Source organism: Sinohyriopsis cumingii, chromosome 13, assembly GCF_028554795.1.
Source record: "Sinohyriopsis cumingii isolate HCF-2022 chromosome 13, ASM2855479v2, whole genome shotgun sequence".
Classification (NCBI taxonomy): Eukaryota; Metazoa; Mollusca; class Bivalvia; order Unionida; family Unionidae; genus Sinohyriopsis; species Sinohyriopsis cumingii.
In genome coordinates this window covers 39,882,367-39,901,952 of record NC_142973.1, presented here as the reverse complement: position 1 = coordinate 39,901,952, position 19,586 = coordinate 39,882,367, and the positions used below count along the sequence as shown (strand labels likewise).

The following is a 19,586-nucleotide window of genomic DNA, read 5'->3' as shown; positions in this document are numbered from 1 at the left end:
ATGTCGTCAAAAAAGTTTGAGACAAAAATTATTGATTGCTTTGACAGTGGTGGCCAGATGCAAAACTGGGTCAAGACAACAGGACATCTGGTCTGTCATAACATAACAGGCTATTACAAATTTCACTATGACCTCACATTGCACGACATTCAATCCACTTTATACTAGATCACGCTTTCATGCTGACCCTGTCCAAAAATGGCTATGTCTTTCAACATTGATTTTGGCTGTATGTGTTTCTTGGGACATGTATAGTGAACTTTCAGAGGAATATGGATGTATGGGGCTCCAAATAAAGTGTATAATCACAATTAAAAGGTACATGTAATTACATTCTAAAAAGTATACCCATTACTGAAATAGTCATTACTGAACATCTAAATGACCTGTATGACCTGTACATTAAAAGTGAATAGTATTTTTGGCCTGTGACATCTAGCCATGAAAGGAACCTAAGATTTTTCTCACATACTAGGTGGAATGGAAGAAAATTCATTGGATAATGTATCAAAATAGAAACAATTCTGCTCACAGATTTATCAGATATGAAGCACATAACATATATAGAAATCTTTTCAAACATATATTACTTATTTTGAAATAGAAAAAAGACAGTTTTGTTGCCTGTTGACAGATTCAGAAGAAATATATAGATATGTGGAGATTGCCTGATTTGTAAGATATTTCAAAAGAAAACTTTAATTAAAACATCAAAAAATTGTGGAAATAGAAGATTTAATTGCAAATAATATATATATATATATATATATATATATATATATATATATATATATATATATATATATATATATATATATATAATAGCTGTTTTCATTTGTGTATTGTTTTTATATCCCCACTGTAAGGCAAAACATATATTATGATGTCTGTACATCTATAATTAATTTATTATTAATTTGGTTCCTGCAAAATAACTTTAGTTGTTTCACTATCTAAAGTTACCAAATGTGGCTTGCTTGCACTTGGGATTATGAAGAATCTTTTTTAGGTTCAAAAGGTCTTAGGTCGAGGTCATTGGGACTGATAGAAGAAAAAATGGTTTATGCACAGTAACTTGAGTTCTCTGCCATCTGCAGTAACCAGACTGTTTAGAAAGCTTGCACTTGGGGTAAGGAAGGACCTTATTGTTTTCAGGCTCCAGAGGTCAATGTCACTCATACTGTAAGAAACAAAATGGTTTCCAGACAATAACTGGAGTTCTCCATTATCTACAGCTATCAAACTTAGTGGATGGCTTGCAATTGGTGCAAGGAAGAAACTTGTTGATTTTGTGGATGGCATGCACTTTAGTTCTTGTGCATGGCATGCACTTATTGTGGATGGCATGCACTTATTGTTATTGTGGATGGCTTGCACTTAGGGTAAGGAAGAAGTATATTGATTTAAGGGTTAAAGGGTCAGAGTTCAAGGTCTTTTTTAGGGAAGAAAAATGGTTTCTGGATGAAGCTATCAGCTATCTACACAAAGGAATAATAATCGTGAGATGGGAGGATAATGTGCCATTAACTGTCATTAAGATATGTAGAAGAAAATTCTAACATTCATACATACTAAAGAATTTTTTAAATTTAGATATAACCATCATTGACACATTAAACATCAACCTTAGATATGATCTAAACACTGAAAAGAGTCACTGCATTTTTATTTTGCATGATGTAAACATGAACGTCATAATTGATAAGTTAAGTGTGATACAAAATTATTTTGTCTATTTCCAGGAGTTGAAGCAGGTGATCCCAGATACATGGTAAGATTTGAAACATTGCATTATGTCATATCACAAAATGTGGACAGTATTGGCCTGGAAACATCAAAATCTCTGCAACTTTTTCTTATTTTGCACAATCCAATAAATAAATAATACCACATATACTTGTTTATAAGTGGGATGAAATTTCAAACAACAAAGATCTTTTCTGCCGTATCAGCGTGTGTCTGCAGATCAGGATCTGTTGTTTGTTCTTCTGATTACTCCTAACAAACTGCACAGACCCAGATCTGTTGTCATATTATGCAATGACAGATCTGGGACTGTGCAGTTTGCAGTAAGATTTATCTTATAAAGCAAGTATACACGGTACATATCTGACAATATATTCAGTATATTAAATTGCTTTAAAGGTGTACACCAGCTATTCCTCTATTTTGCAACCACATATTTTAGGGGCTCAGTGAGAGTAGAGACACAGTAATAACAAACTTCGTTTTTGGGTAGAGTAGAGACACAGTAATAACAAACTTTGTTTTTGGGTATTATGGCTTGCATTCCTTTCTAATGGAGTTACAAGCTGAAATTTGCAATATAGTGTTGTCTCTAGCCTGTTTTAGAAGGACAAGCATGTGCCCTCCCAAATGATTCCATGGTCTCTTGAGGGTGTCTTATGCTCTCTTTGGAGGCAGCGAGGTTGTAAATCCTTATAGGTTTGATACAATGCATGTGGTAACATTCCACATGTGTGTGTTGACATCAGACTGATATCATTCACCCGTAGCCCAAAATATGTATCAAAAAATTATTTTGTAGAGAGTGTGTGCACTGAAGAGACTTTCCTGTTCTTAAAATGCAGATAGCACCCTGTCTGGAAAAGTGTCAGTACTCTATAAATTACATAATGCAGATAGCACCCTGTCTGGAAAAGTGTCAGTACTCTATAAATTACATAATGCAGATAGCACCCTGTCTGGAAAAGTGTCAGTACTCTATAAATTACATGATTCATCAGTTATTAAACAACCTTATGTCTTGGAACTCAAAGATAACTGAAGATGTTTCTTGTGGACTTTTTCCACTATTTTTACAAGACAGATCTATTGCCTGTTTCTGAAGGAAGATGATTGAATGGTTGTGGTGTTGCTCCCTCACCTGTTGGGGTGGTTTAGTCACCACTGGTCCCTAACCAGATTCATTACTATTGTAACTCATCAGAGAGAATTGTTCATTTGTTCAACTGATTGGTTATGGAACAGGGGTGACTAGAAGACCCCAACAGATGGGAGGAAACACCTTCATATTCATTTAGTCATCATCATCCTTAAGTTTATATTCAGTCAGAAGTGAAGGTGACCCTCTGCATGAAATCAATCAGATAGATTCCAAAACCACTGAGAGAACAGTGAATCTATATGAGAGTGCATCAGCACTCCTGTCTAGCTCTTCTACACATACAGGTATTAGAATAAATGAGATCATGAACAACAGGAGAAAACTAGAAGAACCAGTTACAACATCTGCTATTACCTTCCTATTCAATCCTGCTTTATAAAGAAGCAAGAAAACTTCTTACCAAATATGTGAAATTAAAAAAGGTTCTTACTACCTTCAAGAGTGTGGCCATAAATGGAAAATTGCTCGAGGAAATCAACCTATGCCCGAGATTCACACATTGTCCCAAATTGATCAGAGCATGGAACAGCACTTTTCGAGAAGCCTCAAAGAAACAAGCCAGATTGGCATTCATGCACACACTCAATAAGACTGATGAGTGTGATCTAGCATTCTAGGATGCTAGGAAAAAAATAAGTGAGACTTGACCTCTGGATTCTGTTTGAGAGTAAACATTTATACCAACATTTATCTCAGTTTTATTGTGCTAAATTTGGTAAATTTAAGCGAAAACTGGAAAGCAAGGACTCTTCTACAAGAACATATCTAACCTTGAAGGTTTAACCTCTAAAGCTAGAACTCTAGCTTGAATTATTGTATATTTTACCAGAGTACCACAGCTTTATTAAAACTGGTATTACTCTGCAGTAACTTTACCTTTGATGACACCTATTATCTGCAAATAGGCAGAACCGCTTTGGGAGCTGTTGGAACTAAAGTAGCCCAGTCAATTGGAATTAAATAAATACTGTAACAGTCACCCTAAGACTATTAAGGTTACAATGGAATACTGTAAAGAAAGAAAGCCTATTCCCTGATACTACATTTATTCATGAAAATAGCACAGTAACATTTTATACTGTAAATCTACAGATAAACATTGACTGCCAAAGTTTTACCTTGCATGTGATCATTTATACAGACCCATTGCAGGTATCATGAAAGTGCAGGAGCTTTTAAAAGCACCTTATCTTTAGAAGCTCTAAGCGCTTTACAACATCAGACAACACTTATAACATAAGAAAAACATATATAATGTTATGATTACATAAACAAACACCATGTAATTAGAAAACATAAAACATGTTGAAATATTTAAGAAAGGAAACATTATTAGGTCTTTAAGTTTAAGTTTGTGTCCTACAGTGAACTTCGGATAGTGCATTTTTGCACAGTTGACTTCAGATAATATATTTTCATGTCTTTGTTATACTAAGAATCTATACTTATTTAATGCATAAAAAAAGAAAGTAATAATTTTAAGTCAGTTTGTGACAGGTGTATATAAGACGGTTTACATTTGAATTATTTATTGAGATCTTAAAATATGCAGCGGAATAAGTCCTTTAGTTCAGTAATTACTTGAGAGGATTATAGCCCTAGAATCCTTCTCTTAGATTTATTCAGTATTTGGAATAAAATATAAAACACCTTTTCTTTCAAAACTGCACTTGTGGCCAGTAACTCCTTACATGATTCACTTCATGTTTGGAAGATAATGACACATACTCCCCATCTCTCAGCACTGCATATACCTCCATCTGTGACCATGGGGGTAGAGAACTGTAACGGGGATGCACTTGCGTTATAATAATTTTGTAATGAGAATAGATCATTTTTGAAATATATAACTCATTTAACTAAATATTAGCCAACCTCACGTTGGGTTTTTAGAGGCAAACAGTATCCTTAACTTACACAATATTTAAATTAAAAAAGAACATTAATCAAACATATATTTTCCATAAAACTTCCTTAATTTACTTACATGTACATCATTGTGTCATGTTTGTTACTGATGTGCACATACATATTAGAGCAAAGGAGAAACTGACATCATTTTTTAACATCTTCTTCTGAATAGAAGGCCATATTGACATTGAGTTTTCACCAGTAAACTTCATACGATTTTTAGTTGGTTCTAAATGAAAATTGTTTCAAGCAGACATCATATATGGCTACAACTGGGCTCATTCTGAATATAGTATAATGACTGGAACGTTGTGTCAGTATATTATAACTTCTTCTCATGACTGGAAAGTTGTATCAGCATGCTGTTTTCACTGATATTTTGCTGGTCCTAAGTTGTATTGCTGCAGATCTGAAGTTGTACATGGCCACCATATCCATTGTCAGATGTTTGTTGTCTGATCCGCAGGACTAATTGATTCTGATTGTATCCATAATGACTGCAGCGATGGGCTGAAATGAATGGTCATATCAGCATAGGGTTTTCACACAAAGACTTCTTATCATGAATAGTCTTTCCTAATTGAAATTGGTGCCAATCTGAAGTCCAATATGGCCACCATGGCAGCCATCTTAAAAGTCTTGTTATAGCTAGTACTCCTAAATAGAATAGGGCTTATTATGGTGCTTAATTGGTCCTAAATGAAATTGGTTCTGTCCTGTCAACTGTTATGGCCACTACTGTGGCCATCCTGAAAAGCATGTTCTTGCAACTCCACCAAAATGAATGATCATTGAAACATGGGGCTTTCAGAAATATACTTATTATGGTCTCTAGTTGGTCCTAAATGAAAAGTGTGTGATCTGACCTCTAATACAGCCACCACAGCAGCCATGTTGAAAATTTAGTTTTTTCTACTCCCAAAAAATGGGAAGTCACGTCAGCATTGGGTTTTCACTTGTGTATGTGTGTGTGATTTGGATATTTTTACGTAGCGTTAATAGTTTTTCAGTCATATGGCTACCATGTCTGCAGTTTGGCTGTTTATAGTGATGTCTAGCACTGGGGCATCATGCTGCAGACATGTAGCATGATGTCCCGCCCAGTCACATTATCTTGACACCAGGTCAACCAGTCCTAACACTAACCTGCTAATGCTGAGCGCCAAGCAAGGCAGCTGTTAGTACCATTTTTATTAGTCTTTGGTATGACCCAGCCAGAGATCGAACCCACAACCTCCCACATCCAAGGTAGCTGCTCTAACCACTAGGCCAGCGGAGTGTTCGGATTTTCACTGGAAGACTTCTTATGGTGTCAAGTTGATCCTAGATAAAAAAAATAATGTGTAATATCCATTGCAGCCACCTTGGTGGCCATCTTGTAAATCTTATTGCTATACCTACTTATTGGAAAGTCATATTAACATTTTTTATTTCACCAAAATATCTAAATATGATGTCGATCTGTCCACCATAGAAGCTATTGTGAATCTCTTATTATTGTTACTCCTCTTAAATATATAACATCATATCTGTATATAATTTTCACCAGAAGACTGATTATGATATCAAGTTGGCCCTGAATGAAAACCATGCTAATCTGACCCAAAATGTGGCTGCTTAATGAACATATTGTTGGTCAAATCAACACAGAGTTTTCACCAAAAGTCTTATAAAAGTGCCTGATTTGTTCTAAATTTAATATTGTCGCTCAAGAATATCAGAGATGGTTTAAGTACTCAGCATTTAAAAAGAAGGAAAGCTCTTATCTTGAAGTCCAGGAATTTTTGTTTTGGAAAGTAGGGGTTCAGACTCATCGAGAGACTCGTTTCTTCCAATTTTACACCCTATTTAGAAATGTATGACAGTATCATACACTTCCCTTGCTTCTTGTTGCATTCCTGCCCCTGGTTGATGCCATAGGGTTATGCCCTTTGATATATCAGCAACTTGTCTCAGGACATATAATGTCTTAAGAAACACAATTCTTATTTCCTATTTGTTTGAGACCAAATAACTTATGAAATTGCTGTAATTTTAATACATTTTATTGCACACACGCACACGCACACAAATCTCACCTCTGTCTGCGTGGGTTCGAGTCTCGGATGCGGCTAATGTGGGTATGTGAGAAAGCTTGCCAGTAGCTTCTTGTGGGTCAGTGGTTCTTTCTGGGGTTTTCCCGGGTTTTTCCTCTACCATTAATACAGGCTGCCATGTATAGTCTATCGTGTGCTGAAAAGTGGCGTTAAACCCTACAACAAAAACAACAACCACCACAAATGTACATAGAACTCATTTTGATTTAACAGCAGTATGAAAGGCTATTATTTCAAACTACGCAAACATTGCTTTACATGGCCACAAGAATGTACACAATACACAATGGTTCATATTTTTATGACATCATTCAAAACAAACACGTCCATCAAGCTTTACTCTCTCTATTTTATTTTATTGGGTAATGTGGTTATAACATGCTATTCCCAGAGACATGTGGATAAAGGAACTCCTGTGAATATGTTAAGTATAACATTTACATAGTATTTATAATGTACATTAACATAATTGGAGGGCATGCATTTTGACAGATGCTATGTAAACTACATGTTTTGACAAAGAACAGCTCTAATGTAAGCAAATGACGTCTTGATGTTTGGGTCCATGGTATTGTTCTTCTGATTTACATAGTTTATTCACTACTTTTATTAATACAGAATTGTGGTGAGCTAACTTGTCTTAAAATTGCAACCATTTCGGTTCAGAGTGTTGAATTTTGGGCAGTTATTAGCAGTAAATTTCGATTGAAGTTTGTTGATCTTTTATACTTGTTTATATGTTGGTTCCAGTTGCAAAAAATATCGATGTTAATGTGCCAGCACATTGTGCTGAGAGATTTGCATCAGTACTGTTTGAAGCAAATATGTACAGTATGTTTCCCCAATTTGTTCTGATATAGACCAAAAACAGGAAGAATTAAAATGCATTCTAAACTAATGACAGTAAAATGGTTGATAATTATTTATCCATTGTAAAAGTTAAATTCTGCAGGTTAATGCAGAACTAAACTTGTTCAGTTGCAGAGAGTCTTTTCAGCATGAATTCCAAATAGTTTTTCTTTTAGCTTACCTTCAGTACGCAGCTCCAAATTTGGATTTCTGTTAACTGATAATCTTTGCTTGTTATATCATGGCTTTGCCATTTTATTCATTGTTGTTATTTAGTGAGTAGTAATCTTGACATAAATCTTCACCCAGTTCTTTCTTCAAGGTTTTGATTTAGAATCAGACTTCATCTTCATATAGATTAGTTTTAGAATGTTGTGAATTTGCCCAACATTGATATACTTCCCTAAACAGTGTTCTTATTGCTCAGTTTCATTGTTCATTGTATGTGATGCAAAGATATGATATCCATTTCATTAATACTTGTCTTAGGTTGAGGTACATTTTGTGTGGTCTTATTTTCACACTGCCACTTTGTCTTTACAGATGGATGACATAGAGTATGAGATACCACATTCTGGTAAGATTATCATCAAACTTCCTCCTTAACTTTAAATTGTTTTTGTTTGGTGTCACTGCTTTTGCTGTATCCATTCTCATTTTCCAAATGTAGTTTGTTTTATTAATAATAGCGGTTTTAATAAAACAGTAGCAGAGTATAGATCCAGTGGACTTTCAGGTCAGTTATTTTTGTCAAGGGAAGCAACAAAAATTTAGGTAAATGAGCTTACCTGACATTTATCTCCCTTTGATATTTTTCCACTGATGACAGTACTTGTAACAATGGTTGGAAATGCTTTAGAAAAGGACATCATAGTAATCACTGATTCCTGAAATAATGTTTGAAATATTAATACAAATTCTTTTTGGTACATAAAGAAAATTTAAAAATATTAAATTGTTTAGAGAAGTATGTTTACAATTAAAAGGACACTTTATCCACTGTTGTGTTTTTCCATCTGATCTTCGTTATTTCAACCCACTAAGCCATCAGTATAATCAGTACTTTTGTATTATCTTGCCTCTGATTGGTAGGAGATACATATTCCTTTTCAGGTGGTGGAATCGGTCATCAGTGTTAAGTTTGTAAATCTTTTACTTAAGTTGTATTGAACTGAAATTTGGGTTCAATATTACTTCGTGCTCAATGTTTGTACTGTGATATACTATGATTTCAATCTTGCCTACTTAAGCAGAAAGGTATTAGTTACCATGGTGTGTGGCTAATCCTATATGGAATGATACTGAGTCATTAGGCATCTTAATGGGCGAAGCTCTTGCTCCATGCACAGATAAGTGTTCTGCTGATTTGGTATCATTCCATAACAGATCAGTAAAAAACAGTTAGGTCTGTTTCCCCCAAAGATGGCCTGAACAATCTCTTTAAACATTATTTCCTTTTATTGTCATGTTGCAGCATGCCTGAAAAATATTAAGCAACTTCATGACATAATTTATAATGTATGCCACACTGATCTGGTATCTAGGTCTTCATGCTATTCACTTTGAGCAATGAAAACACAAGAAACTAGTCAGAATGGATATTATATTGCCATTCTCAGGTGTGAAAACAACTACTTTAGAACAGTTATGCAGTGTTCCAGCAGGAACAAAATAAATGGTGCCCCATCCCACTCCTCAAAATGTCCACTCATCTGCTCTGTGTTCTGTCCTCACTATGTACCATCATCCCCTTCATATACTAGAATTATTTATTTTTCTTTCTTTCATATTTAGTTATGCTAGTCTTGGAATACATTATATTGTAACTAGACCCTTTTTTTTGTCACTGCATACTAATTTTAATCAGTGGGTGGAAAATTACAGCTACTAGTACAGAGATATGTGCCTTAAAACAATATCAAATGCATTATAATTCTTTTATTTTCAGTGGAAAAAACAAAAATACATGTAACAGCAAATGTTTTATTACCAGAGTATAGAAATTATATAAATGACATTGATTTATCAAATAACTTTGTTGATCTTTAGGAATGAAAACTCTGTAAGAAATGGAGGGGGTATTCTTTATCAAGTGTTCATACATGCAAACCTCCAAAACAAGAGGGTGTTTCTCCTTATTTGAGGGGTGTCTCCCATTACTCACAGAAATCTGCTGCATGTGCAGAATCATTGTTGTTGTGGTGTTTAACACCATTTTGCAGCACAACATAGGCTATACATGGCAGACAGTATAATTGGTGGAGGAAGAACCCTGGAAAACTCCAGGAAGAACCACCGACCCACGAGAAGCTACTGGCAGGCTTTCTCACGTACTAATGTTAGCCGAGCCTGAGACTCGAACTCACGCAGACAGAGGTGAGATGGCAGTGATCCGTAATGGTAAGCGTTTTAGACCACTCGACCAGAATCATTATTGAAAAATTACATTTGATACATTATTTTCCACACTTTAGTTCCAGTGTTGTATATTTATGGTAATACATACTACCTGTGATCATGTGACTGTGAACTGGCTTAAGCAGACCAAGACAATATGTTTACTGATTTCAAGCAGCATAAAACAATTGCCCAGTAATATCCCTTTTTTATGGCGGCAGGGTGGGTTGACTTTAGTGTTTGAAGCTTGTTGAGATGGATTATACTGTGTGTGACCAGAAGTAATTCCAAAAGGATTAATGAGATTCAGTGATTATGGTTGGATTACTAAAGAGCTCATTCAGATGTGGATAAAGTTACATGTGCTGAGACACTGTTTGCCAGCTTTGTACCTGAATCTAATCTAGGAGATCGATTTACAGATCTTGTCAAGATAATGTCTCAGACTTAGAAATCCCCTTCCCACAAATTCTCATGCAAATGGACAAAATCTATTCACATAGTGAATATTTATTGTTCATAAGAAATTATGATCATAATTTAATGATAATGATAATGGTTTATTATAAAAAATGTTAGGAAAAATATGTGTTCGACACAACTGTGAATGACCGCATCACAAAAACTGATTTGAACACCACTGACCTTTATTTAAACCTTTGTAAACATGAATGTAAACCAGACTAAAGTGTATGTCACTGACTGCCATTGGAATCTATGATGCCCGAGATAAATGCGGTCATTATCTTCATGTATAATACCATTCAAATGATAATCACATCTAGATTTGATTGTCATAATTAAAGAGTGGTGTTGATAATGATGACAACAATGGTGTCTGCTAATTAGGTTTAAAGATAGAAAGGGTGTGATGGTATAATGTATGTGCTTGTGTTTCATGTGGAGTCAGGAATACTCCTTGGGGTAAAGATTTATTTTTCAGAAAAAACGAATAGATAAGAATATAGGTTGCTTACATCATCATTTTTCTTTTAAACATGCTTATGAATTCATGTATGGTCCATGACATGGAAGAGAGCTCAAGTTGTTTAACAGTTGTCAGTACTTATTCACACAGATGAGAGAATTCTCTTTTAAAAGCCATATTTTATTTTTTTAGTTCTTCCACATCTGGTGCAAGCTATGTATTCTGTAAGTATACAACCTTATTAAAACCTATAAGTGCTCCAATAAGTGGGTTCAGCAGTATGTACACGCTTAAAAGTTGTCTCATGGCAAACCACACAGACCCAGATATGCCAGTATAATATGTACCAGTCTGGCAGATTTGGGTCTGCGCAGTTTGCTTGGAGAAATTAAGAGAGTAAAGAAGTACAAGTATAGTGTAAATTGTATAATAAGCGGGGGGGGGTTCAGTTGTTATGCCCTCTTGATAGTCACGACATTATGATGGACTGCCCTTATTTTCTGTCTTATGTGGAATGACTTTTCTGACTTTATTATCATCAACAGCCTCATTATAATTCTACATTATTATTCTACCCAAAGATGTTTGAAAGTCCTCTGCATCATTTGCTGTATGAACTTTTCATGTACATACTGTCCTAAATGCCTAAAGGTTTGGATCGCAGTTCAGTCCAAACCATCAGTGCTATTTCCAGGAATTTCACATGGTGGAATTCCCCCTTTTGTGTATTTGTAAGGGAGGGTTTGCAGTTATTAATGGAGGCCATTTTATTTGAGGATAGTATCTGTGAGTGGAATATAGAGTGTATTTCAACAAATGTGTGCATTATAAATAAGTTTTAATGAATACAGCAGTATATTTATCATAGGCATATATACAGCGAGGATTGTGTAATGACAGATGCATTAGAATTGCATGTAACAGTGAAAACATTACCATCAAATATTGAAGACATGTCCTCCATTGTAAAATTTTGCCAAGTGCATTTGGTAAAACGCATATAATAACTAGGTAATTGAAAGCATCTTATTGCTCAGCTGCAAAAGTAGCTTGGTAAATGCTTTATAATAGTAGTTGATCTTGATGTCAGGCATTTGTATGATCAGATTGAGCTTTGTTAATCTTAATGAATGAATTAAGCTTATGGCAAATTAACTAAGCAATCTTTGCATTCTCACTTATTTTTTTAGTGGGTTGGTTATTGAATTTAAATGGTGGTGGTGGTGGTGGGGGGAGATTCATGCATTAGTGTATCCTGGAGAAAACATTGAACCCTGAAAAAGGTTAGTTTGGTAAAAATACAAGGGATATTATTGCATGTATTTAGGAATTAAGCATTGTATATAAATGCGTAATAATTAAGTTAACTTAAGTATGAATCTTGACCTTTGCTGTTCCATTTGGTAAAACACTGGAGTAATTTGCTTGGTTTCTTTTCATCTTGATATATTGCAGAGGAATAGAGGTCGTAGAAGAGGTCTCATGGCAGATGTTTTGCTGACCACTACTACGGATGACAGAAACAGTTACGAGGTATTTATTCAAGAGACAGCTAAATGCACCATGCTAAAATTCTGTAGAAACACACACATGCTTACAATACTCATTTTCACAGAAGTAATACATTGCCTGTTACTATTCCTTTTCCAGGACAGAATTATACTCATCGAAATTAGAAAATTCCATTGGGAGGATGGAGTTTTCTAATTCAGACAAGCATAATAAGATGGAAAGTTCCAGAACTTCTAGAACACAAAGATTACAGACCCCACATCATTAGCCCATGTTCATTTTTAGACACACTCTTTGTCTTGAATACCATTGTTTATTGGTCACAGTTCAAATTGCATTTGGAAAAATTACTTCTTTTGTGTCCAAGATGCCTTTTGGCATTCAGGTTTTTCCATATTATTAGAGTGATAATACCCACAGTCCTTTGTAAATTTAGTGGTTGGATAAGCTTTTATGATTTTAGTGGCACATTGAACCCTGGAACAGTATTCTGTTGTAGTGTAAACCTTGCATCAAGAAAGTTTTGCAGATGCTTGTTTAAAATAGGAGCTACCTGAACTCCAAAATGGCTGATTCTCACTGTGGTTCATGTGGCTGATTATAGTGATAATGACAATGACTTCTAAAGATATTTGGAGCTGGAAAAGTTTTAATGAAGATACAAGTAATTTTGAACCTGAAAATGATCTTAAACATGAGTCTGATGTACCTGCTTGATGGACCAAAACAGATGGCATGTAGATCAACCCGTTTCAGCAATATTTTGAAACTAATTGTAGAAAAAGCAGAATATATGGCCTAATTAAAAAACATAGTTTAAAAGTAGAGTGTAATTTCAGCTTTTTTCCAAAGAATTTAGCTTCAGAAAATCTTGTGCGACAAAACTAAATAGCCCTATCAGCTTTAAGATAAATAGAATCTAAAATGAAATTAAAAAGTTAACACATTTTTTAAATCAAAATATCCGTCTTGAAAAAGACACTATGGCATTTAAGGACTAATTTAGCATTATGGAACACACAAAAAATCTGGCATAATATTCAGCAAAGTTCTGATTCAAGAAAGTGAAACTTTCGCAGAGCTTATGTTAGTGAAAAATCTTTTTTGGAATACACATATTCAAAAGCCAATACCTGTGAGCTATGGAAACTTGTATATGATAACCATTAAGAACAGTTTTCCTGAATTGTTCAAGCTGGCTATGCATAGGCCCTTCCAGGCAGCATACTGTGAAAGGGGTTCTCAGTACAGTACTATATTCACACCCAGAAAAGACACTGATTAACTTCAGAAACAGTGAACAGATTAATGTTTATACAACTATATTTTAAAGATTTTGATTTTAGTAGAGCTCTTACAGAGTGTAGCAGATAGCAGATACAAGGCAGATATTGAGAGTTAGGTAAATATTTAACTATGATTAAGCCCTATAACAACAACAACTGGCATATTCAGCAAGGCATTAGTGATAGGTTGGGTCAATTTTTACCACACACCATTCGAACTAGTCCAAACCACACTTACACTGGAACAAATGTCAGTCCATTTTTTCTGCCTATACCACCCTCCTCCTAGTAGAAGAAACAAGCTGACTGAATCTTTCTTTTTGGAGCAGTTTCTGAATCTCCTGGAGTATGGAAATTCGATACGTGGCAACCTGATTATTCTTGGAGATTTCAACTTTCACTTTGACTGTCCCGGAAACTCAAACACATCAAAACTCTTAGATTACATTAATGTTTTCAAAATCAAACAGTCATTTAACCAACCCACTCATAAACATGGTCACATTTTAGACTGGATTCTTCAAAGACCTGATGATAATATTCTGCGTTTCTCCCTGGTGTCCCACAGACTTGCATCAGATCACCTCTGCATTATATGCCATCTTGAAGTATCAGTCCCTAACCCTCCAACTTCATTTGCTACTAAGAGAAACCTCCATATGATAAATAGAACCAAACTAATGCATGACATCCAAGCAAACCTAACAAATTGCCTACCTCCTACAGCAGAACAACTCGATAACTGCCTGCATTCATTGCTCGATAAACATGCCCCAGCCACCAAGTACAGACTTTCAGTTCAAAAGTGTTCTCCATGGTATAGCAGTGTTAGTGACCAGTTTCACACTGCTGAAAGAGACCGCTGTAAACCTGAGAGGCTTTGGCTTTCCACCAGGCTTACTATTCATAAGCAAATCTATGAAGCCGCTAAGAAGAACGTCACAAAAGTAGTCCATGCAGCGAAATCAGCCCACTGCAGTACCGAGATCATGGAAAGTTCCAGCTGCAAAGAGCTCTTCAGGATTACTAACAAGCTAATGTCAAGGAACAAATGTACACCACTTCCAACTACCTTCTCTGTAGTAGACCTTCTGGACCAGTTTGTAGATTTCTTCTGTGACAAAGTACATACCATTAGAGATAAGCTTGACAACACAATTTCAATTGACTCGTTGTCACCATACAGTTGGGATACAGAATTTCAGCAGTAATCATTAGCAGCATTTGAACCTGTCTCTATAGATTTAGTACATACAGTCATCATGAAGATTGCACCAAAGTCATGAGAACTTGATCTAGATCCAACATCACTGCTGCTTGAGTGCTTAGATCCAGTATTGCCTTCACTAACTGATGTTATTAATACCTCTCTCTCATCCGGGGAATTCCATTCATTTTTCAAAACTGCCATTGTAAAGCCTCTGCTGAAGAAACCAACACTTGACCATAATGGTTTAAGGAACTACCACCCAGTTTCTAATCTCCCATTCATATAAAAAATAGAAAAGGTTGTTCTATCCCAGCTTGTATCTCAACTGAATATCGCCCTTGCCACAGTACTGAAACTACTCTTCAGAAAGTAGTTAATGACATTCTCACTGCTTTGGATAGTGGAAAGATTATAGTCCTCACCCTCTTTGATTTGTCTGCAGCATTTGACACAACAGACCATGATATATTATTTAACTGTCTCCAGCATGTATTTGGCATTTATGATACAGCCTTACTGTGGTTCAAGTCCTACCGGTCAACGGGACACAAATTGTGTCTTCAAATGGAATGCACTCCAGCCCAGTTAATCTTATGTTGTGGTGTTCCAGAGGGGTCTGTTCTTGGACCTGTTCTCTTCATTCTATACACTCAGCCGCTCCCAAGTGTCATAGATCATCATCCATTGTCTCACCAATTGTATGCTGACGACACCCAAATATACAAATTTAGCCACTCAACTGAAGTTGATGCTACTATCGAAGGTGTAGAGAGGTGCATTTCTGATGTGAAATCATGGATGACATGTAACAAGCTGCAGATGAATGATGATAAAACTGAGGCCATTCTGATCACAACACAGACTTTCTCAGTCACATCCTTTACTTCAAACAATAAATATCAGAAACACTAACATTAAATTCACACAGTCAGTACAAAACCTAGGTGTCGAACTGGACAGTACTCTCACGTTGCACCAACATGTCATGAACATATGCAAGGCTGCATATCTTGAGCTGAGTCGCATCAGCTCTGTTCGCAAATATCTTTCAGTTAATGCCACTAAAACACTTGTATGTTCATTAGTCCTTTCAAGACTGGACTATTGTAACTCAATTCTGTCTGGTTCATTTTATTGTCTTATTTAGATTCTTCAGAGAGTTCAAAACACAGCTGCTCGGATCACGCTTAGAGTACCACGATCAGAGCACACCTCCCTGCTGCTCTGTACCCTACACTGGCTGTCCATTCGATCCAGAATCAAGCACAAAATTTGTTCTTTGTGTGTGCTGTGTTTCACTGATGGCCTCCAGTCCAACATACCTATCCGACCACACCAGCAAGATACTTATACTCCTCTTCTAACAATCGTATACTCATTATTCCCACTACGAAACGAAGTCATATGGACAACGTTCTTTTGCAGGACACAAATCCCATTCAAGAGTGCTCTTAAAACTCACTTATTTCGACTGCAAGAACAAACTTAAAGACGTAATAATGTCCCCTACTAGCATGTTTTTTGTTTTTTAATTTTACGGTGTTTGTTTTTTGTAATAATATCATTATATATGTTTTTTTATGTTATAGGTGTTGTCTAATGTTGTAAAATGCTTAGAGCTTCTAAAGATAAGGTGCTAAGGCAGTAATTTAAGTAAAACTTATATTTTCTCACTTTGCCAATTTACATGTCTAAGCAGAATCTGCAAACTGAAGCACCGGAAGAATTTTTTAATGTTATCATGTTTTTATCTGAAATGTTTCATATGGTATCATTATATTCAAAAGTAGCTGTGATGCCTGTAATTGAATATGTTATTACTACCAAAAGTTGCCCTCCCCACTTACACATCTGTTGAACATTACATGTCTATTGCCTAGTGATTACAGTTGCACCTAAAATCAGTTAGAAGAAGCCACACTTCCAAAGTTATTTTGAATAGTCTAAGCTTTCACCTCATCACATGCAAAAGATAGCTATTGGGATTATGTCCTGCAAAGACCTTTATATTATGCTGTTTCCGATACAGTCAGTACCCTGACCATCAGGAAACATTATTTCTGCAGCTTTTTCCTGTAAAAGCAGTGGCACAGCAAGAAATCCCCCCCAACTTAATTCTATGGTCCCCTCCCAATAATGTACGTTTTTCAAAAATAATTTGCTCCCCACCAACACACACACGCACACACAGTAGATGGAGGGGATGCTTGGATAGTTGCTATGCCATTGTTAATATGACTTTCAGCTGGTTGGATTATTGCAGTATTCATGGGATGAAATTCTTTAAGTTGTGCTGAGGGGAAAGTAAGAAAGCTTCACATCTGACATCCATTTTCAGGTGTGCAGAACCATTGTCAAGGAAAAAGTAGGATCTGTTTGTTCTGCATTTTATCTGCTAATTTTTATTCCTCCACAACCTCAGATTTTTGTGCAGTAATTAATTTTCTGCTTGCTTCATCTGGCATGCTCAAATTTAATTGCCATATCTTTCAATGCTCTTGGGCTTTGTGACTTTTTTAGTCTTTTTCTGAAGCAGAAGAATTTGAGCGAAACATTCAATCTCTTTTTTGCTTTTTTCACCTTTATATGTCCTTTTTTTTAAAACCAGTAACCTTGTTGGTAACATTTGAAAAACATCCCTGTCTCATTACAAAGAAATCCTGGATGTCATATCCCCTGTGTATATCGTTCATTCACACCTTTGCAACAGAACTACTTTAAAAAAAGAAACCCTTTTGTCTTTTGCTGTACCTGATGGAGTTCTTATAAAATCAAACAACAACAAGAGCATCAACAGATATATAACAAAAAGAAATTCACCCATAAAGCAACCTAAGGTCTTTTCAACTTTGATAACACTCCATACAAAACATATTTAGAACCTGACACACATGCACACAAAGTTGAGCTATTTGATATTATGCTAGAAACTATATAGTTAGTTCCACACATTATGGCAAATTTTATTCGATCTTTAAATCAGTAAATTGTCATTAAATGTAGCTAAAAGTAACTAATTTGATAGCTGTTTTTGATTAATGTTGGCATTGGAAACTTCTGAAAGTTTTATGAATGTGAGCTATGTAGTCATTGATTACACTTTGGTGAAAATAGAGTTATGTTTTCTTTTCAGACCTTGATTACATTAACATACATTTAAGTGAACCTGTTGTTTTGCAGGCCCTTATGGAACTTAGTGAATTAATCGGAGATGTGAAAGAGAAAGGACTGACCAAAGCTGAAACTAATCGCCTGCCAGTCAAACTGTTCAAGAAGGAGTCATCGTCATGTGATCAGAGCGAGGAATGCCTTATTTGCATGTGCGATTACGAAGATGGAGATAGTCTCAAGATACTCCCATGTTTCCATCAGTTTCATGCTGGATGTATAGATAAATGGATTTTGGTAAGTTGAGAAGAAATTGCTCCTAAAGTTTTGAATAATTTGGAGTTTGTTAGTCAGTGAGGGTGGGCATGAATGTGTTTTTGTTTTATCAATTATTCTGTAGCTATGATGACATTTGAACTTTGTTTGCTTTTTATTTTTCCACTAATTTTGTTGTACTTACAGTTTGCCTTCTCTTTAATGCACATGAGAAATAACCATATATATACTTGCTTGTAAGTCTTTGAGCCTAACGGTAAAACTGTTTGTTAGGAATAATCAGTAAAACAAACAACATAGACTTAGATCTGCCAGCACATTATACATTAGTAGATCAGGGTCTGTGTTGTTTGCCAATAAGCAAGTATATACAGCAGTTGCATACCAGCATATTTGTAATACTGTATGGAATCTGAAATGTTTTAATGACATATTCAGGCCATGTTAGTGTTCTGTCAGTGGAATTATGGCCATTGCATGTAACTTTTCTGATATGACAAGGTCATTTTTTCCTGTAAGCACTGCAGCAATGAATAAACATTTGGCAGCGCTTTATGGTCAGTTTACAATTTGAGTGCATTTATATTGTTAATTGGACAAGATTTCATTTTTTGGGTGCCAAATTTTGAGGTTTCAGCTCTCAGAAAGTAAGGAATACCATTTCTTCTTTGAATGTTGTTAGGAATATTAGCCTGCCACCTTGTGAATCCAGCCCTACTGAAAGACAAAATCATGTTTTTCTAATTCAATATACAAAGGACAATAGCTCTTGCCCATTACCTCCCTTAGCACCAATAGGTTTCACTAGATTTTAGCTTCACTGCTGTACAGAGCACACATAGTACAGTTCATCCTCCAACAAACCAGCCGTTTTTGTTTGCCTATAGGCCATCCAATGATTTTTATTTATTTATTGTGCTCATTTATCGATCTACTGCAGGTTGTATGCATTATTTTAAAATTTCTGTCAATTTTGAGTGAATTTTTACCTTAGAACAGGGCCCCAAGTGGTTGAGAGGTCTAAAGCGCTCACCGATACGAATCAGTGCCATCTCATCTGTCTACGTGGGTTTAAGACTCAGGGTTTGGTCAATGTGGGTATGTG

General features: G+C 35.6%; 1 protein-coding gene across 1 annotated transcript in view; it reads left to right on the top strand.

Annotated features, from left to right (window-relative positions):
* Window positions 1-19,586, top strand: part of LOC149785260 (uncharacterized) — a 63,296-nt gene that overhangs the window by 22,453 nt on the left and 21,257 nt on the right. The window contains exons 6-10 of the mRNA XM_089979107.1: window positions 1,743-1,771; window positions 8,308-8,341; window positions 11,282-11,313; window positions 12,545-12,622; window positions 18,278-18,502. Coding sequence (XP_089835233.1) covers window positions 1,743-1,771; window positions 8,308-8,341; window positions 11,282-11,313; window positions 12,545-12,622; window positions 18,278-18,502 — 398 coding nt within the window. The remainder of the gene's footprint in view (window positions 1-1,742; window positions 1,772-8,307; window positions 8,342-11,281; window positions 11,314-12,544; window positions 12,623-18,277; window positions 18,503-19,586) is intronic.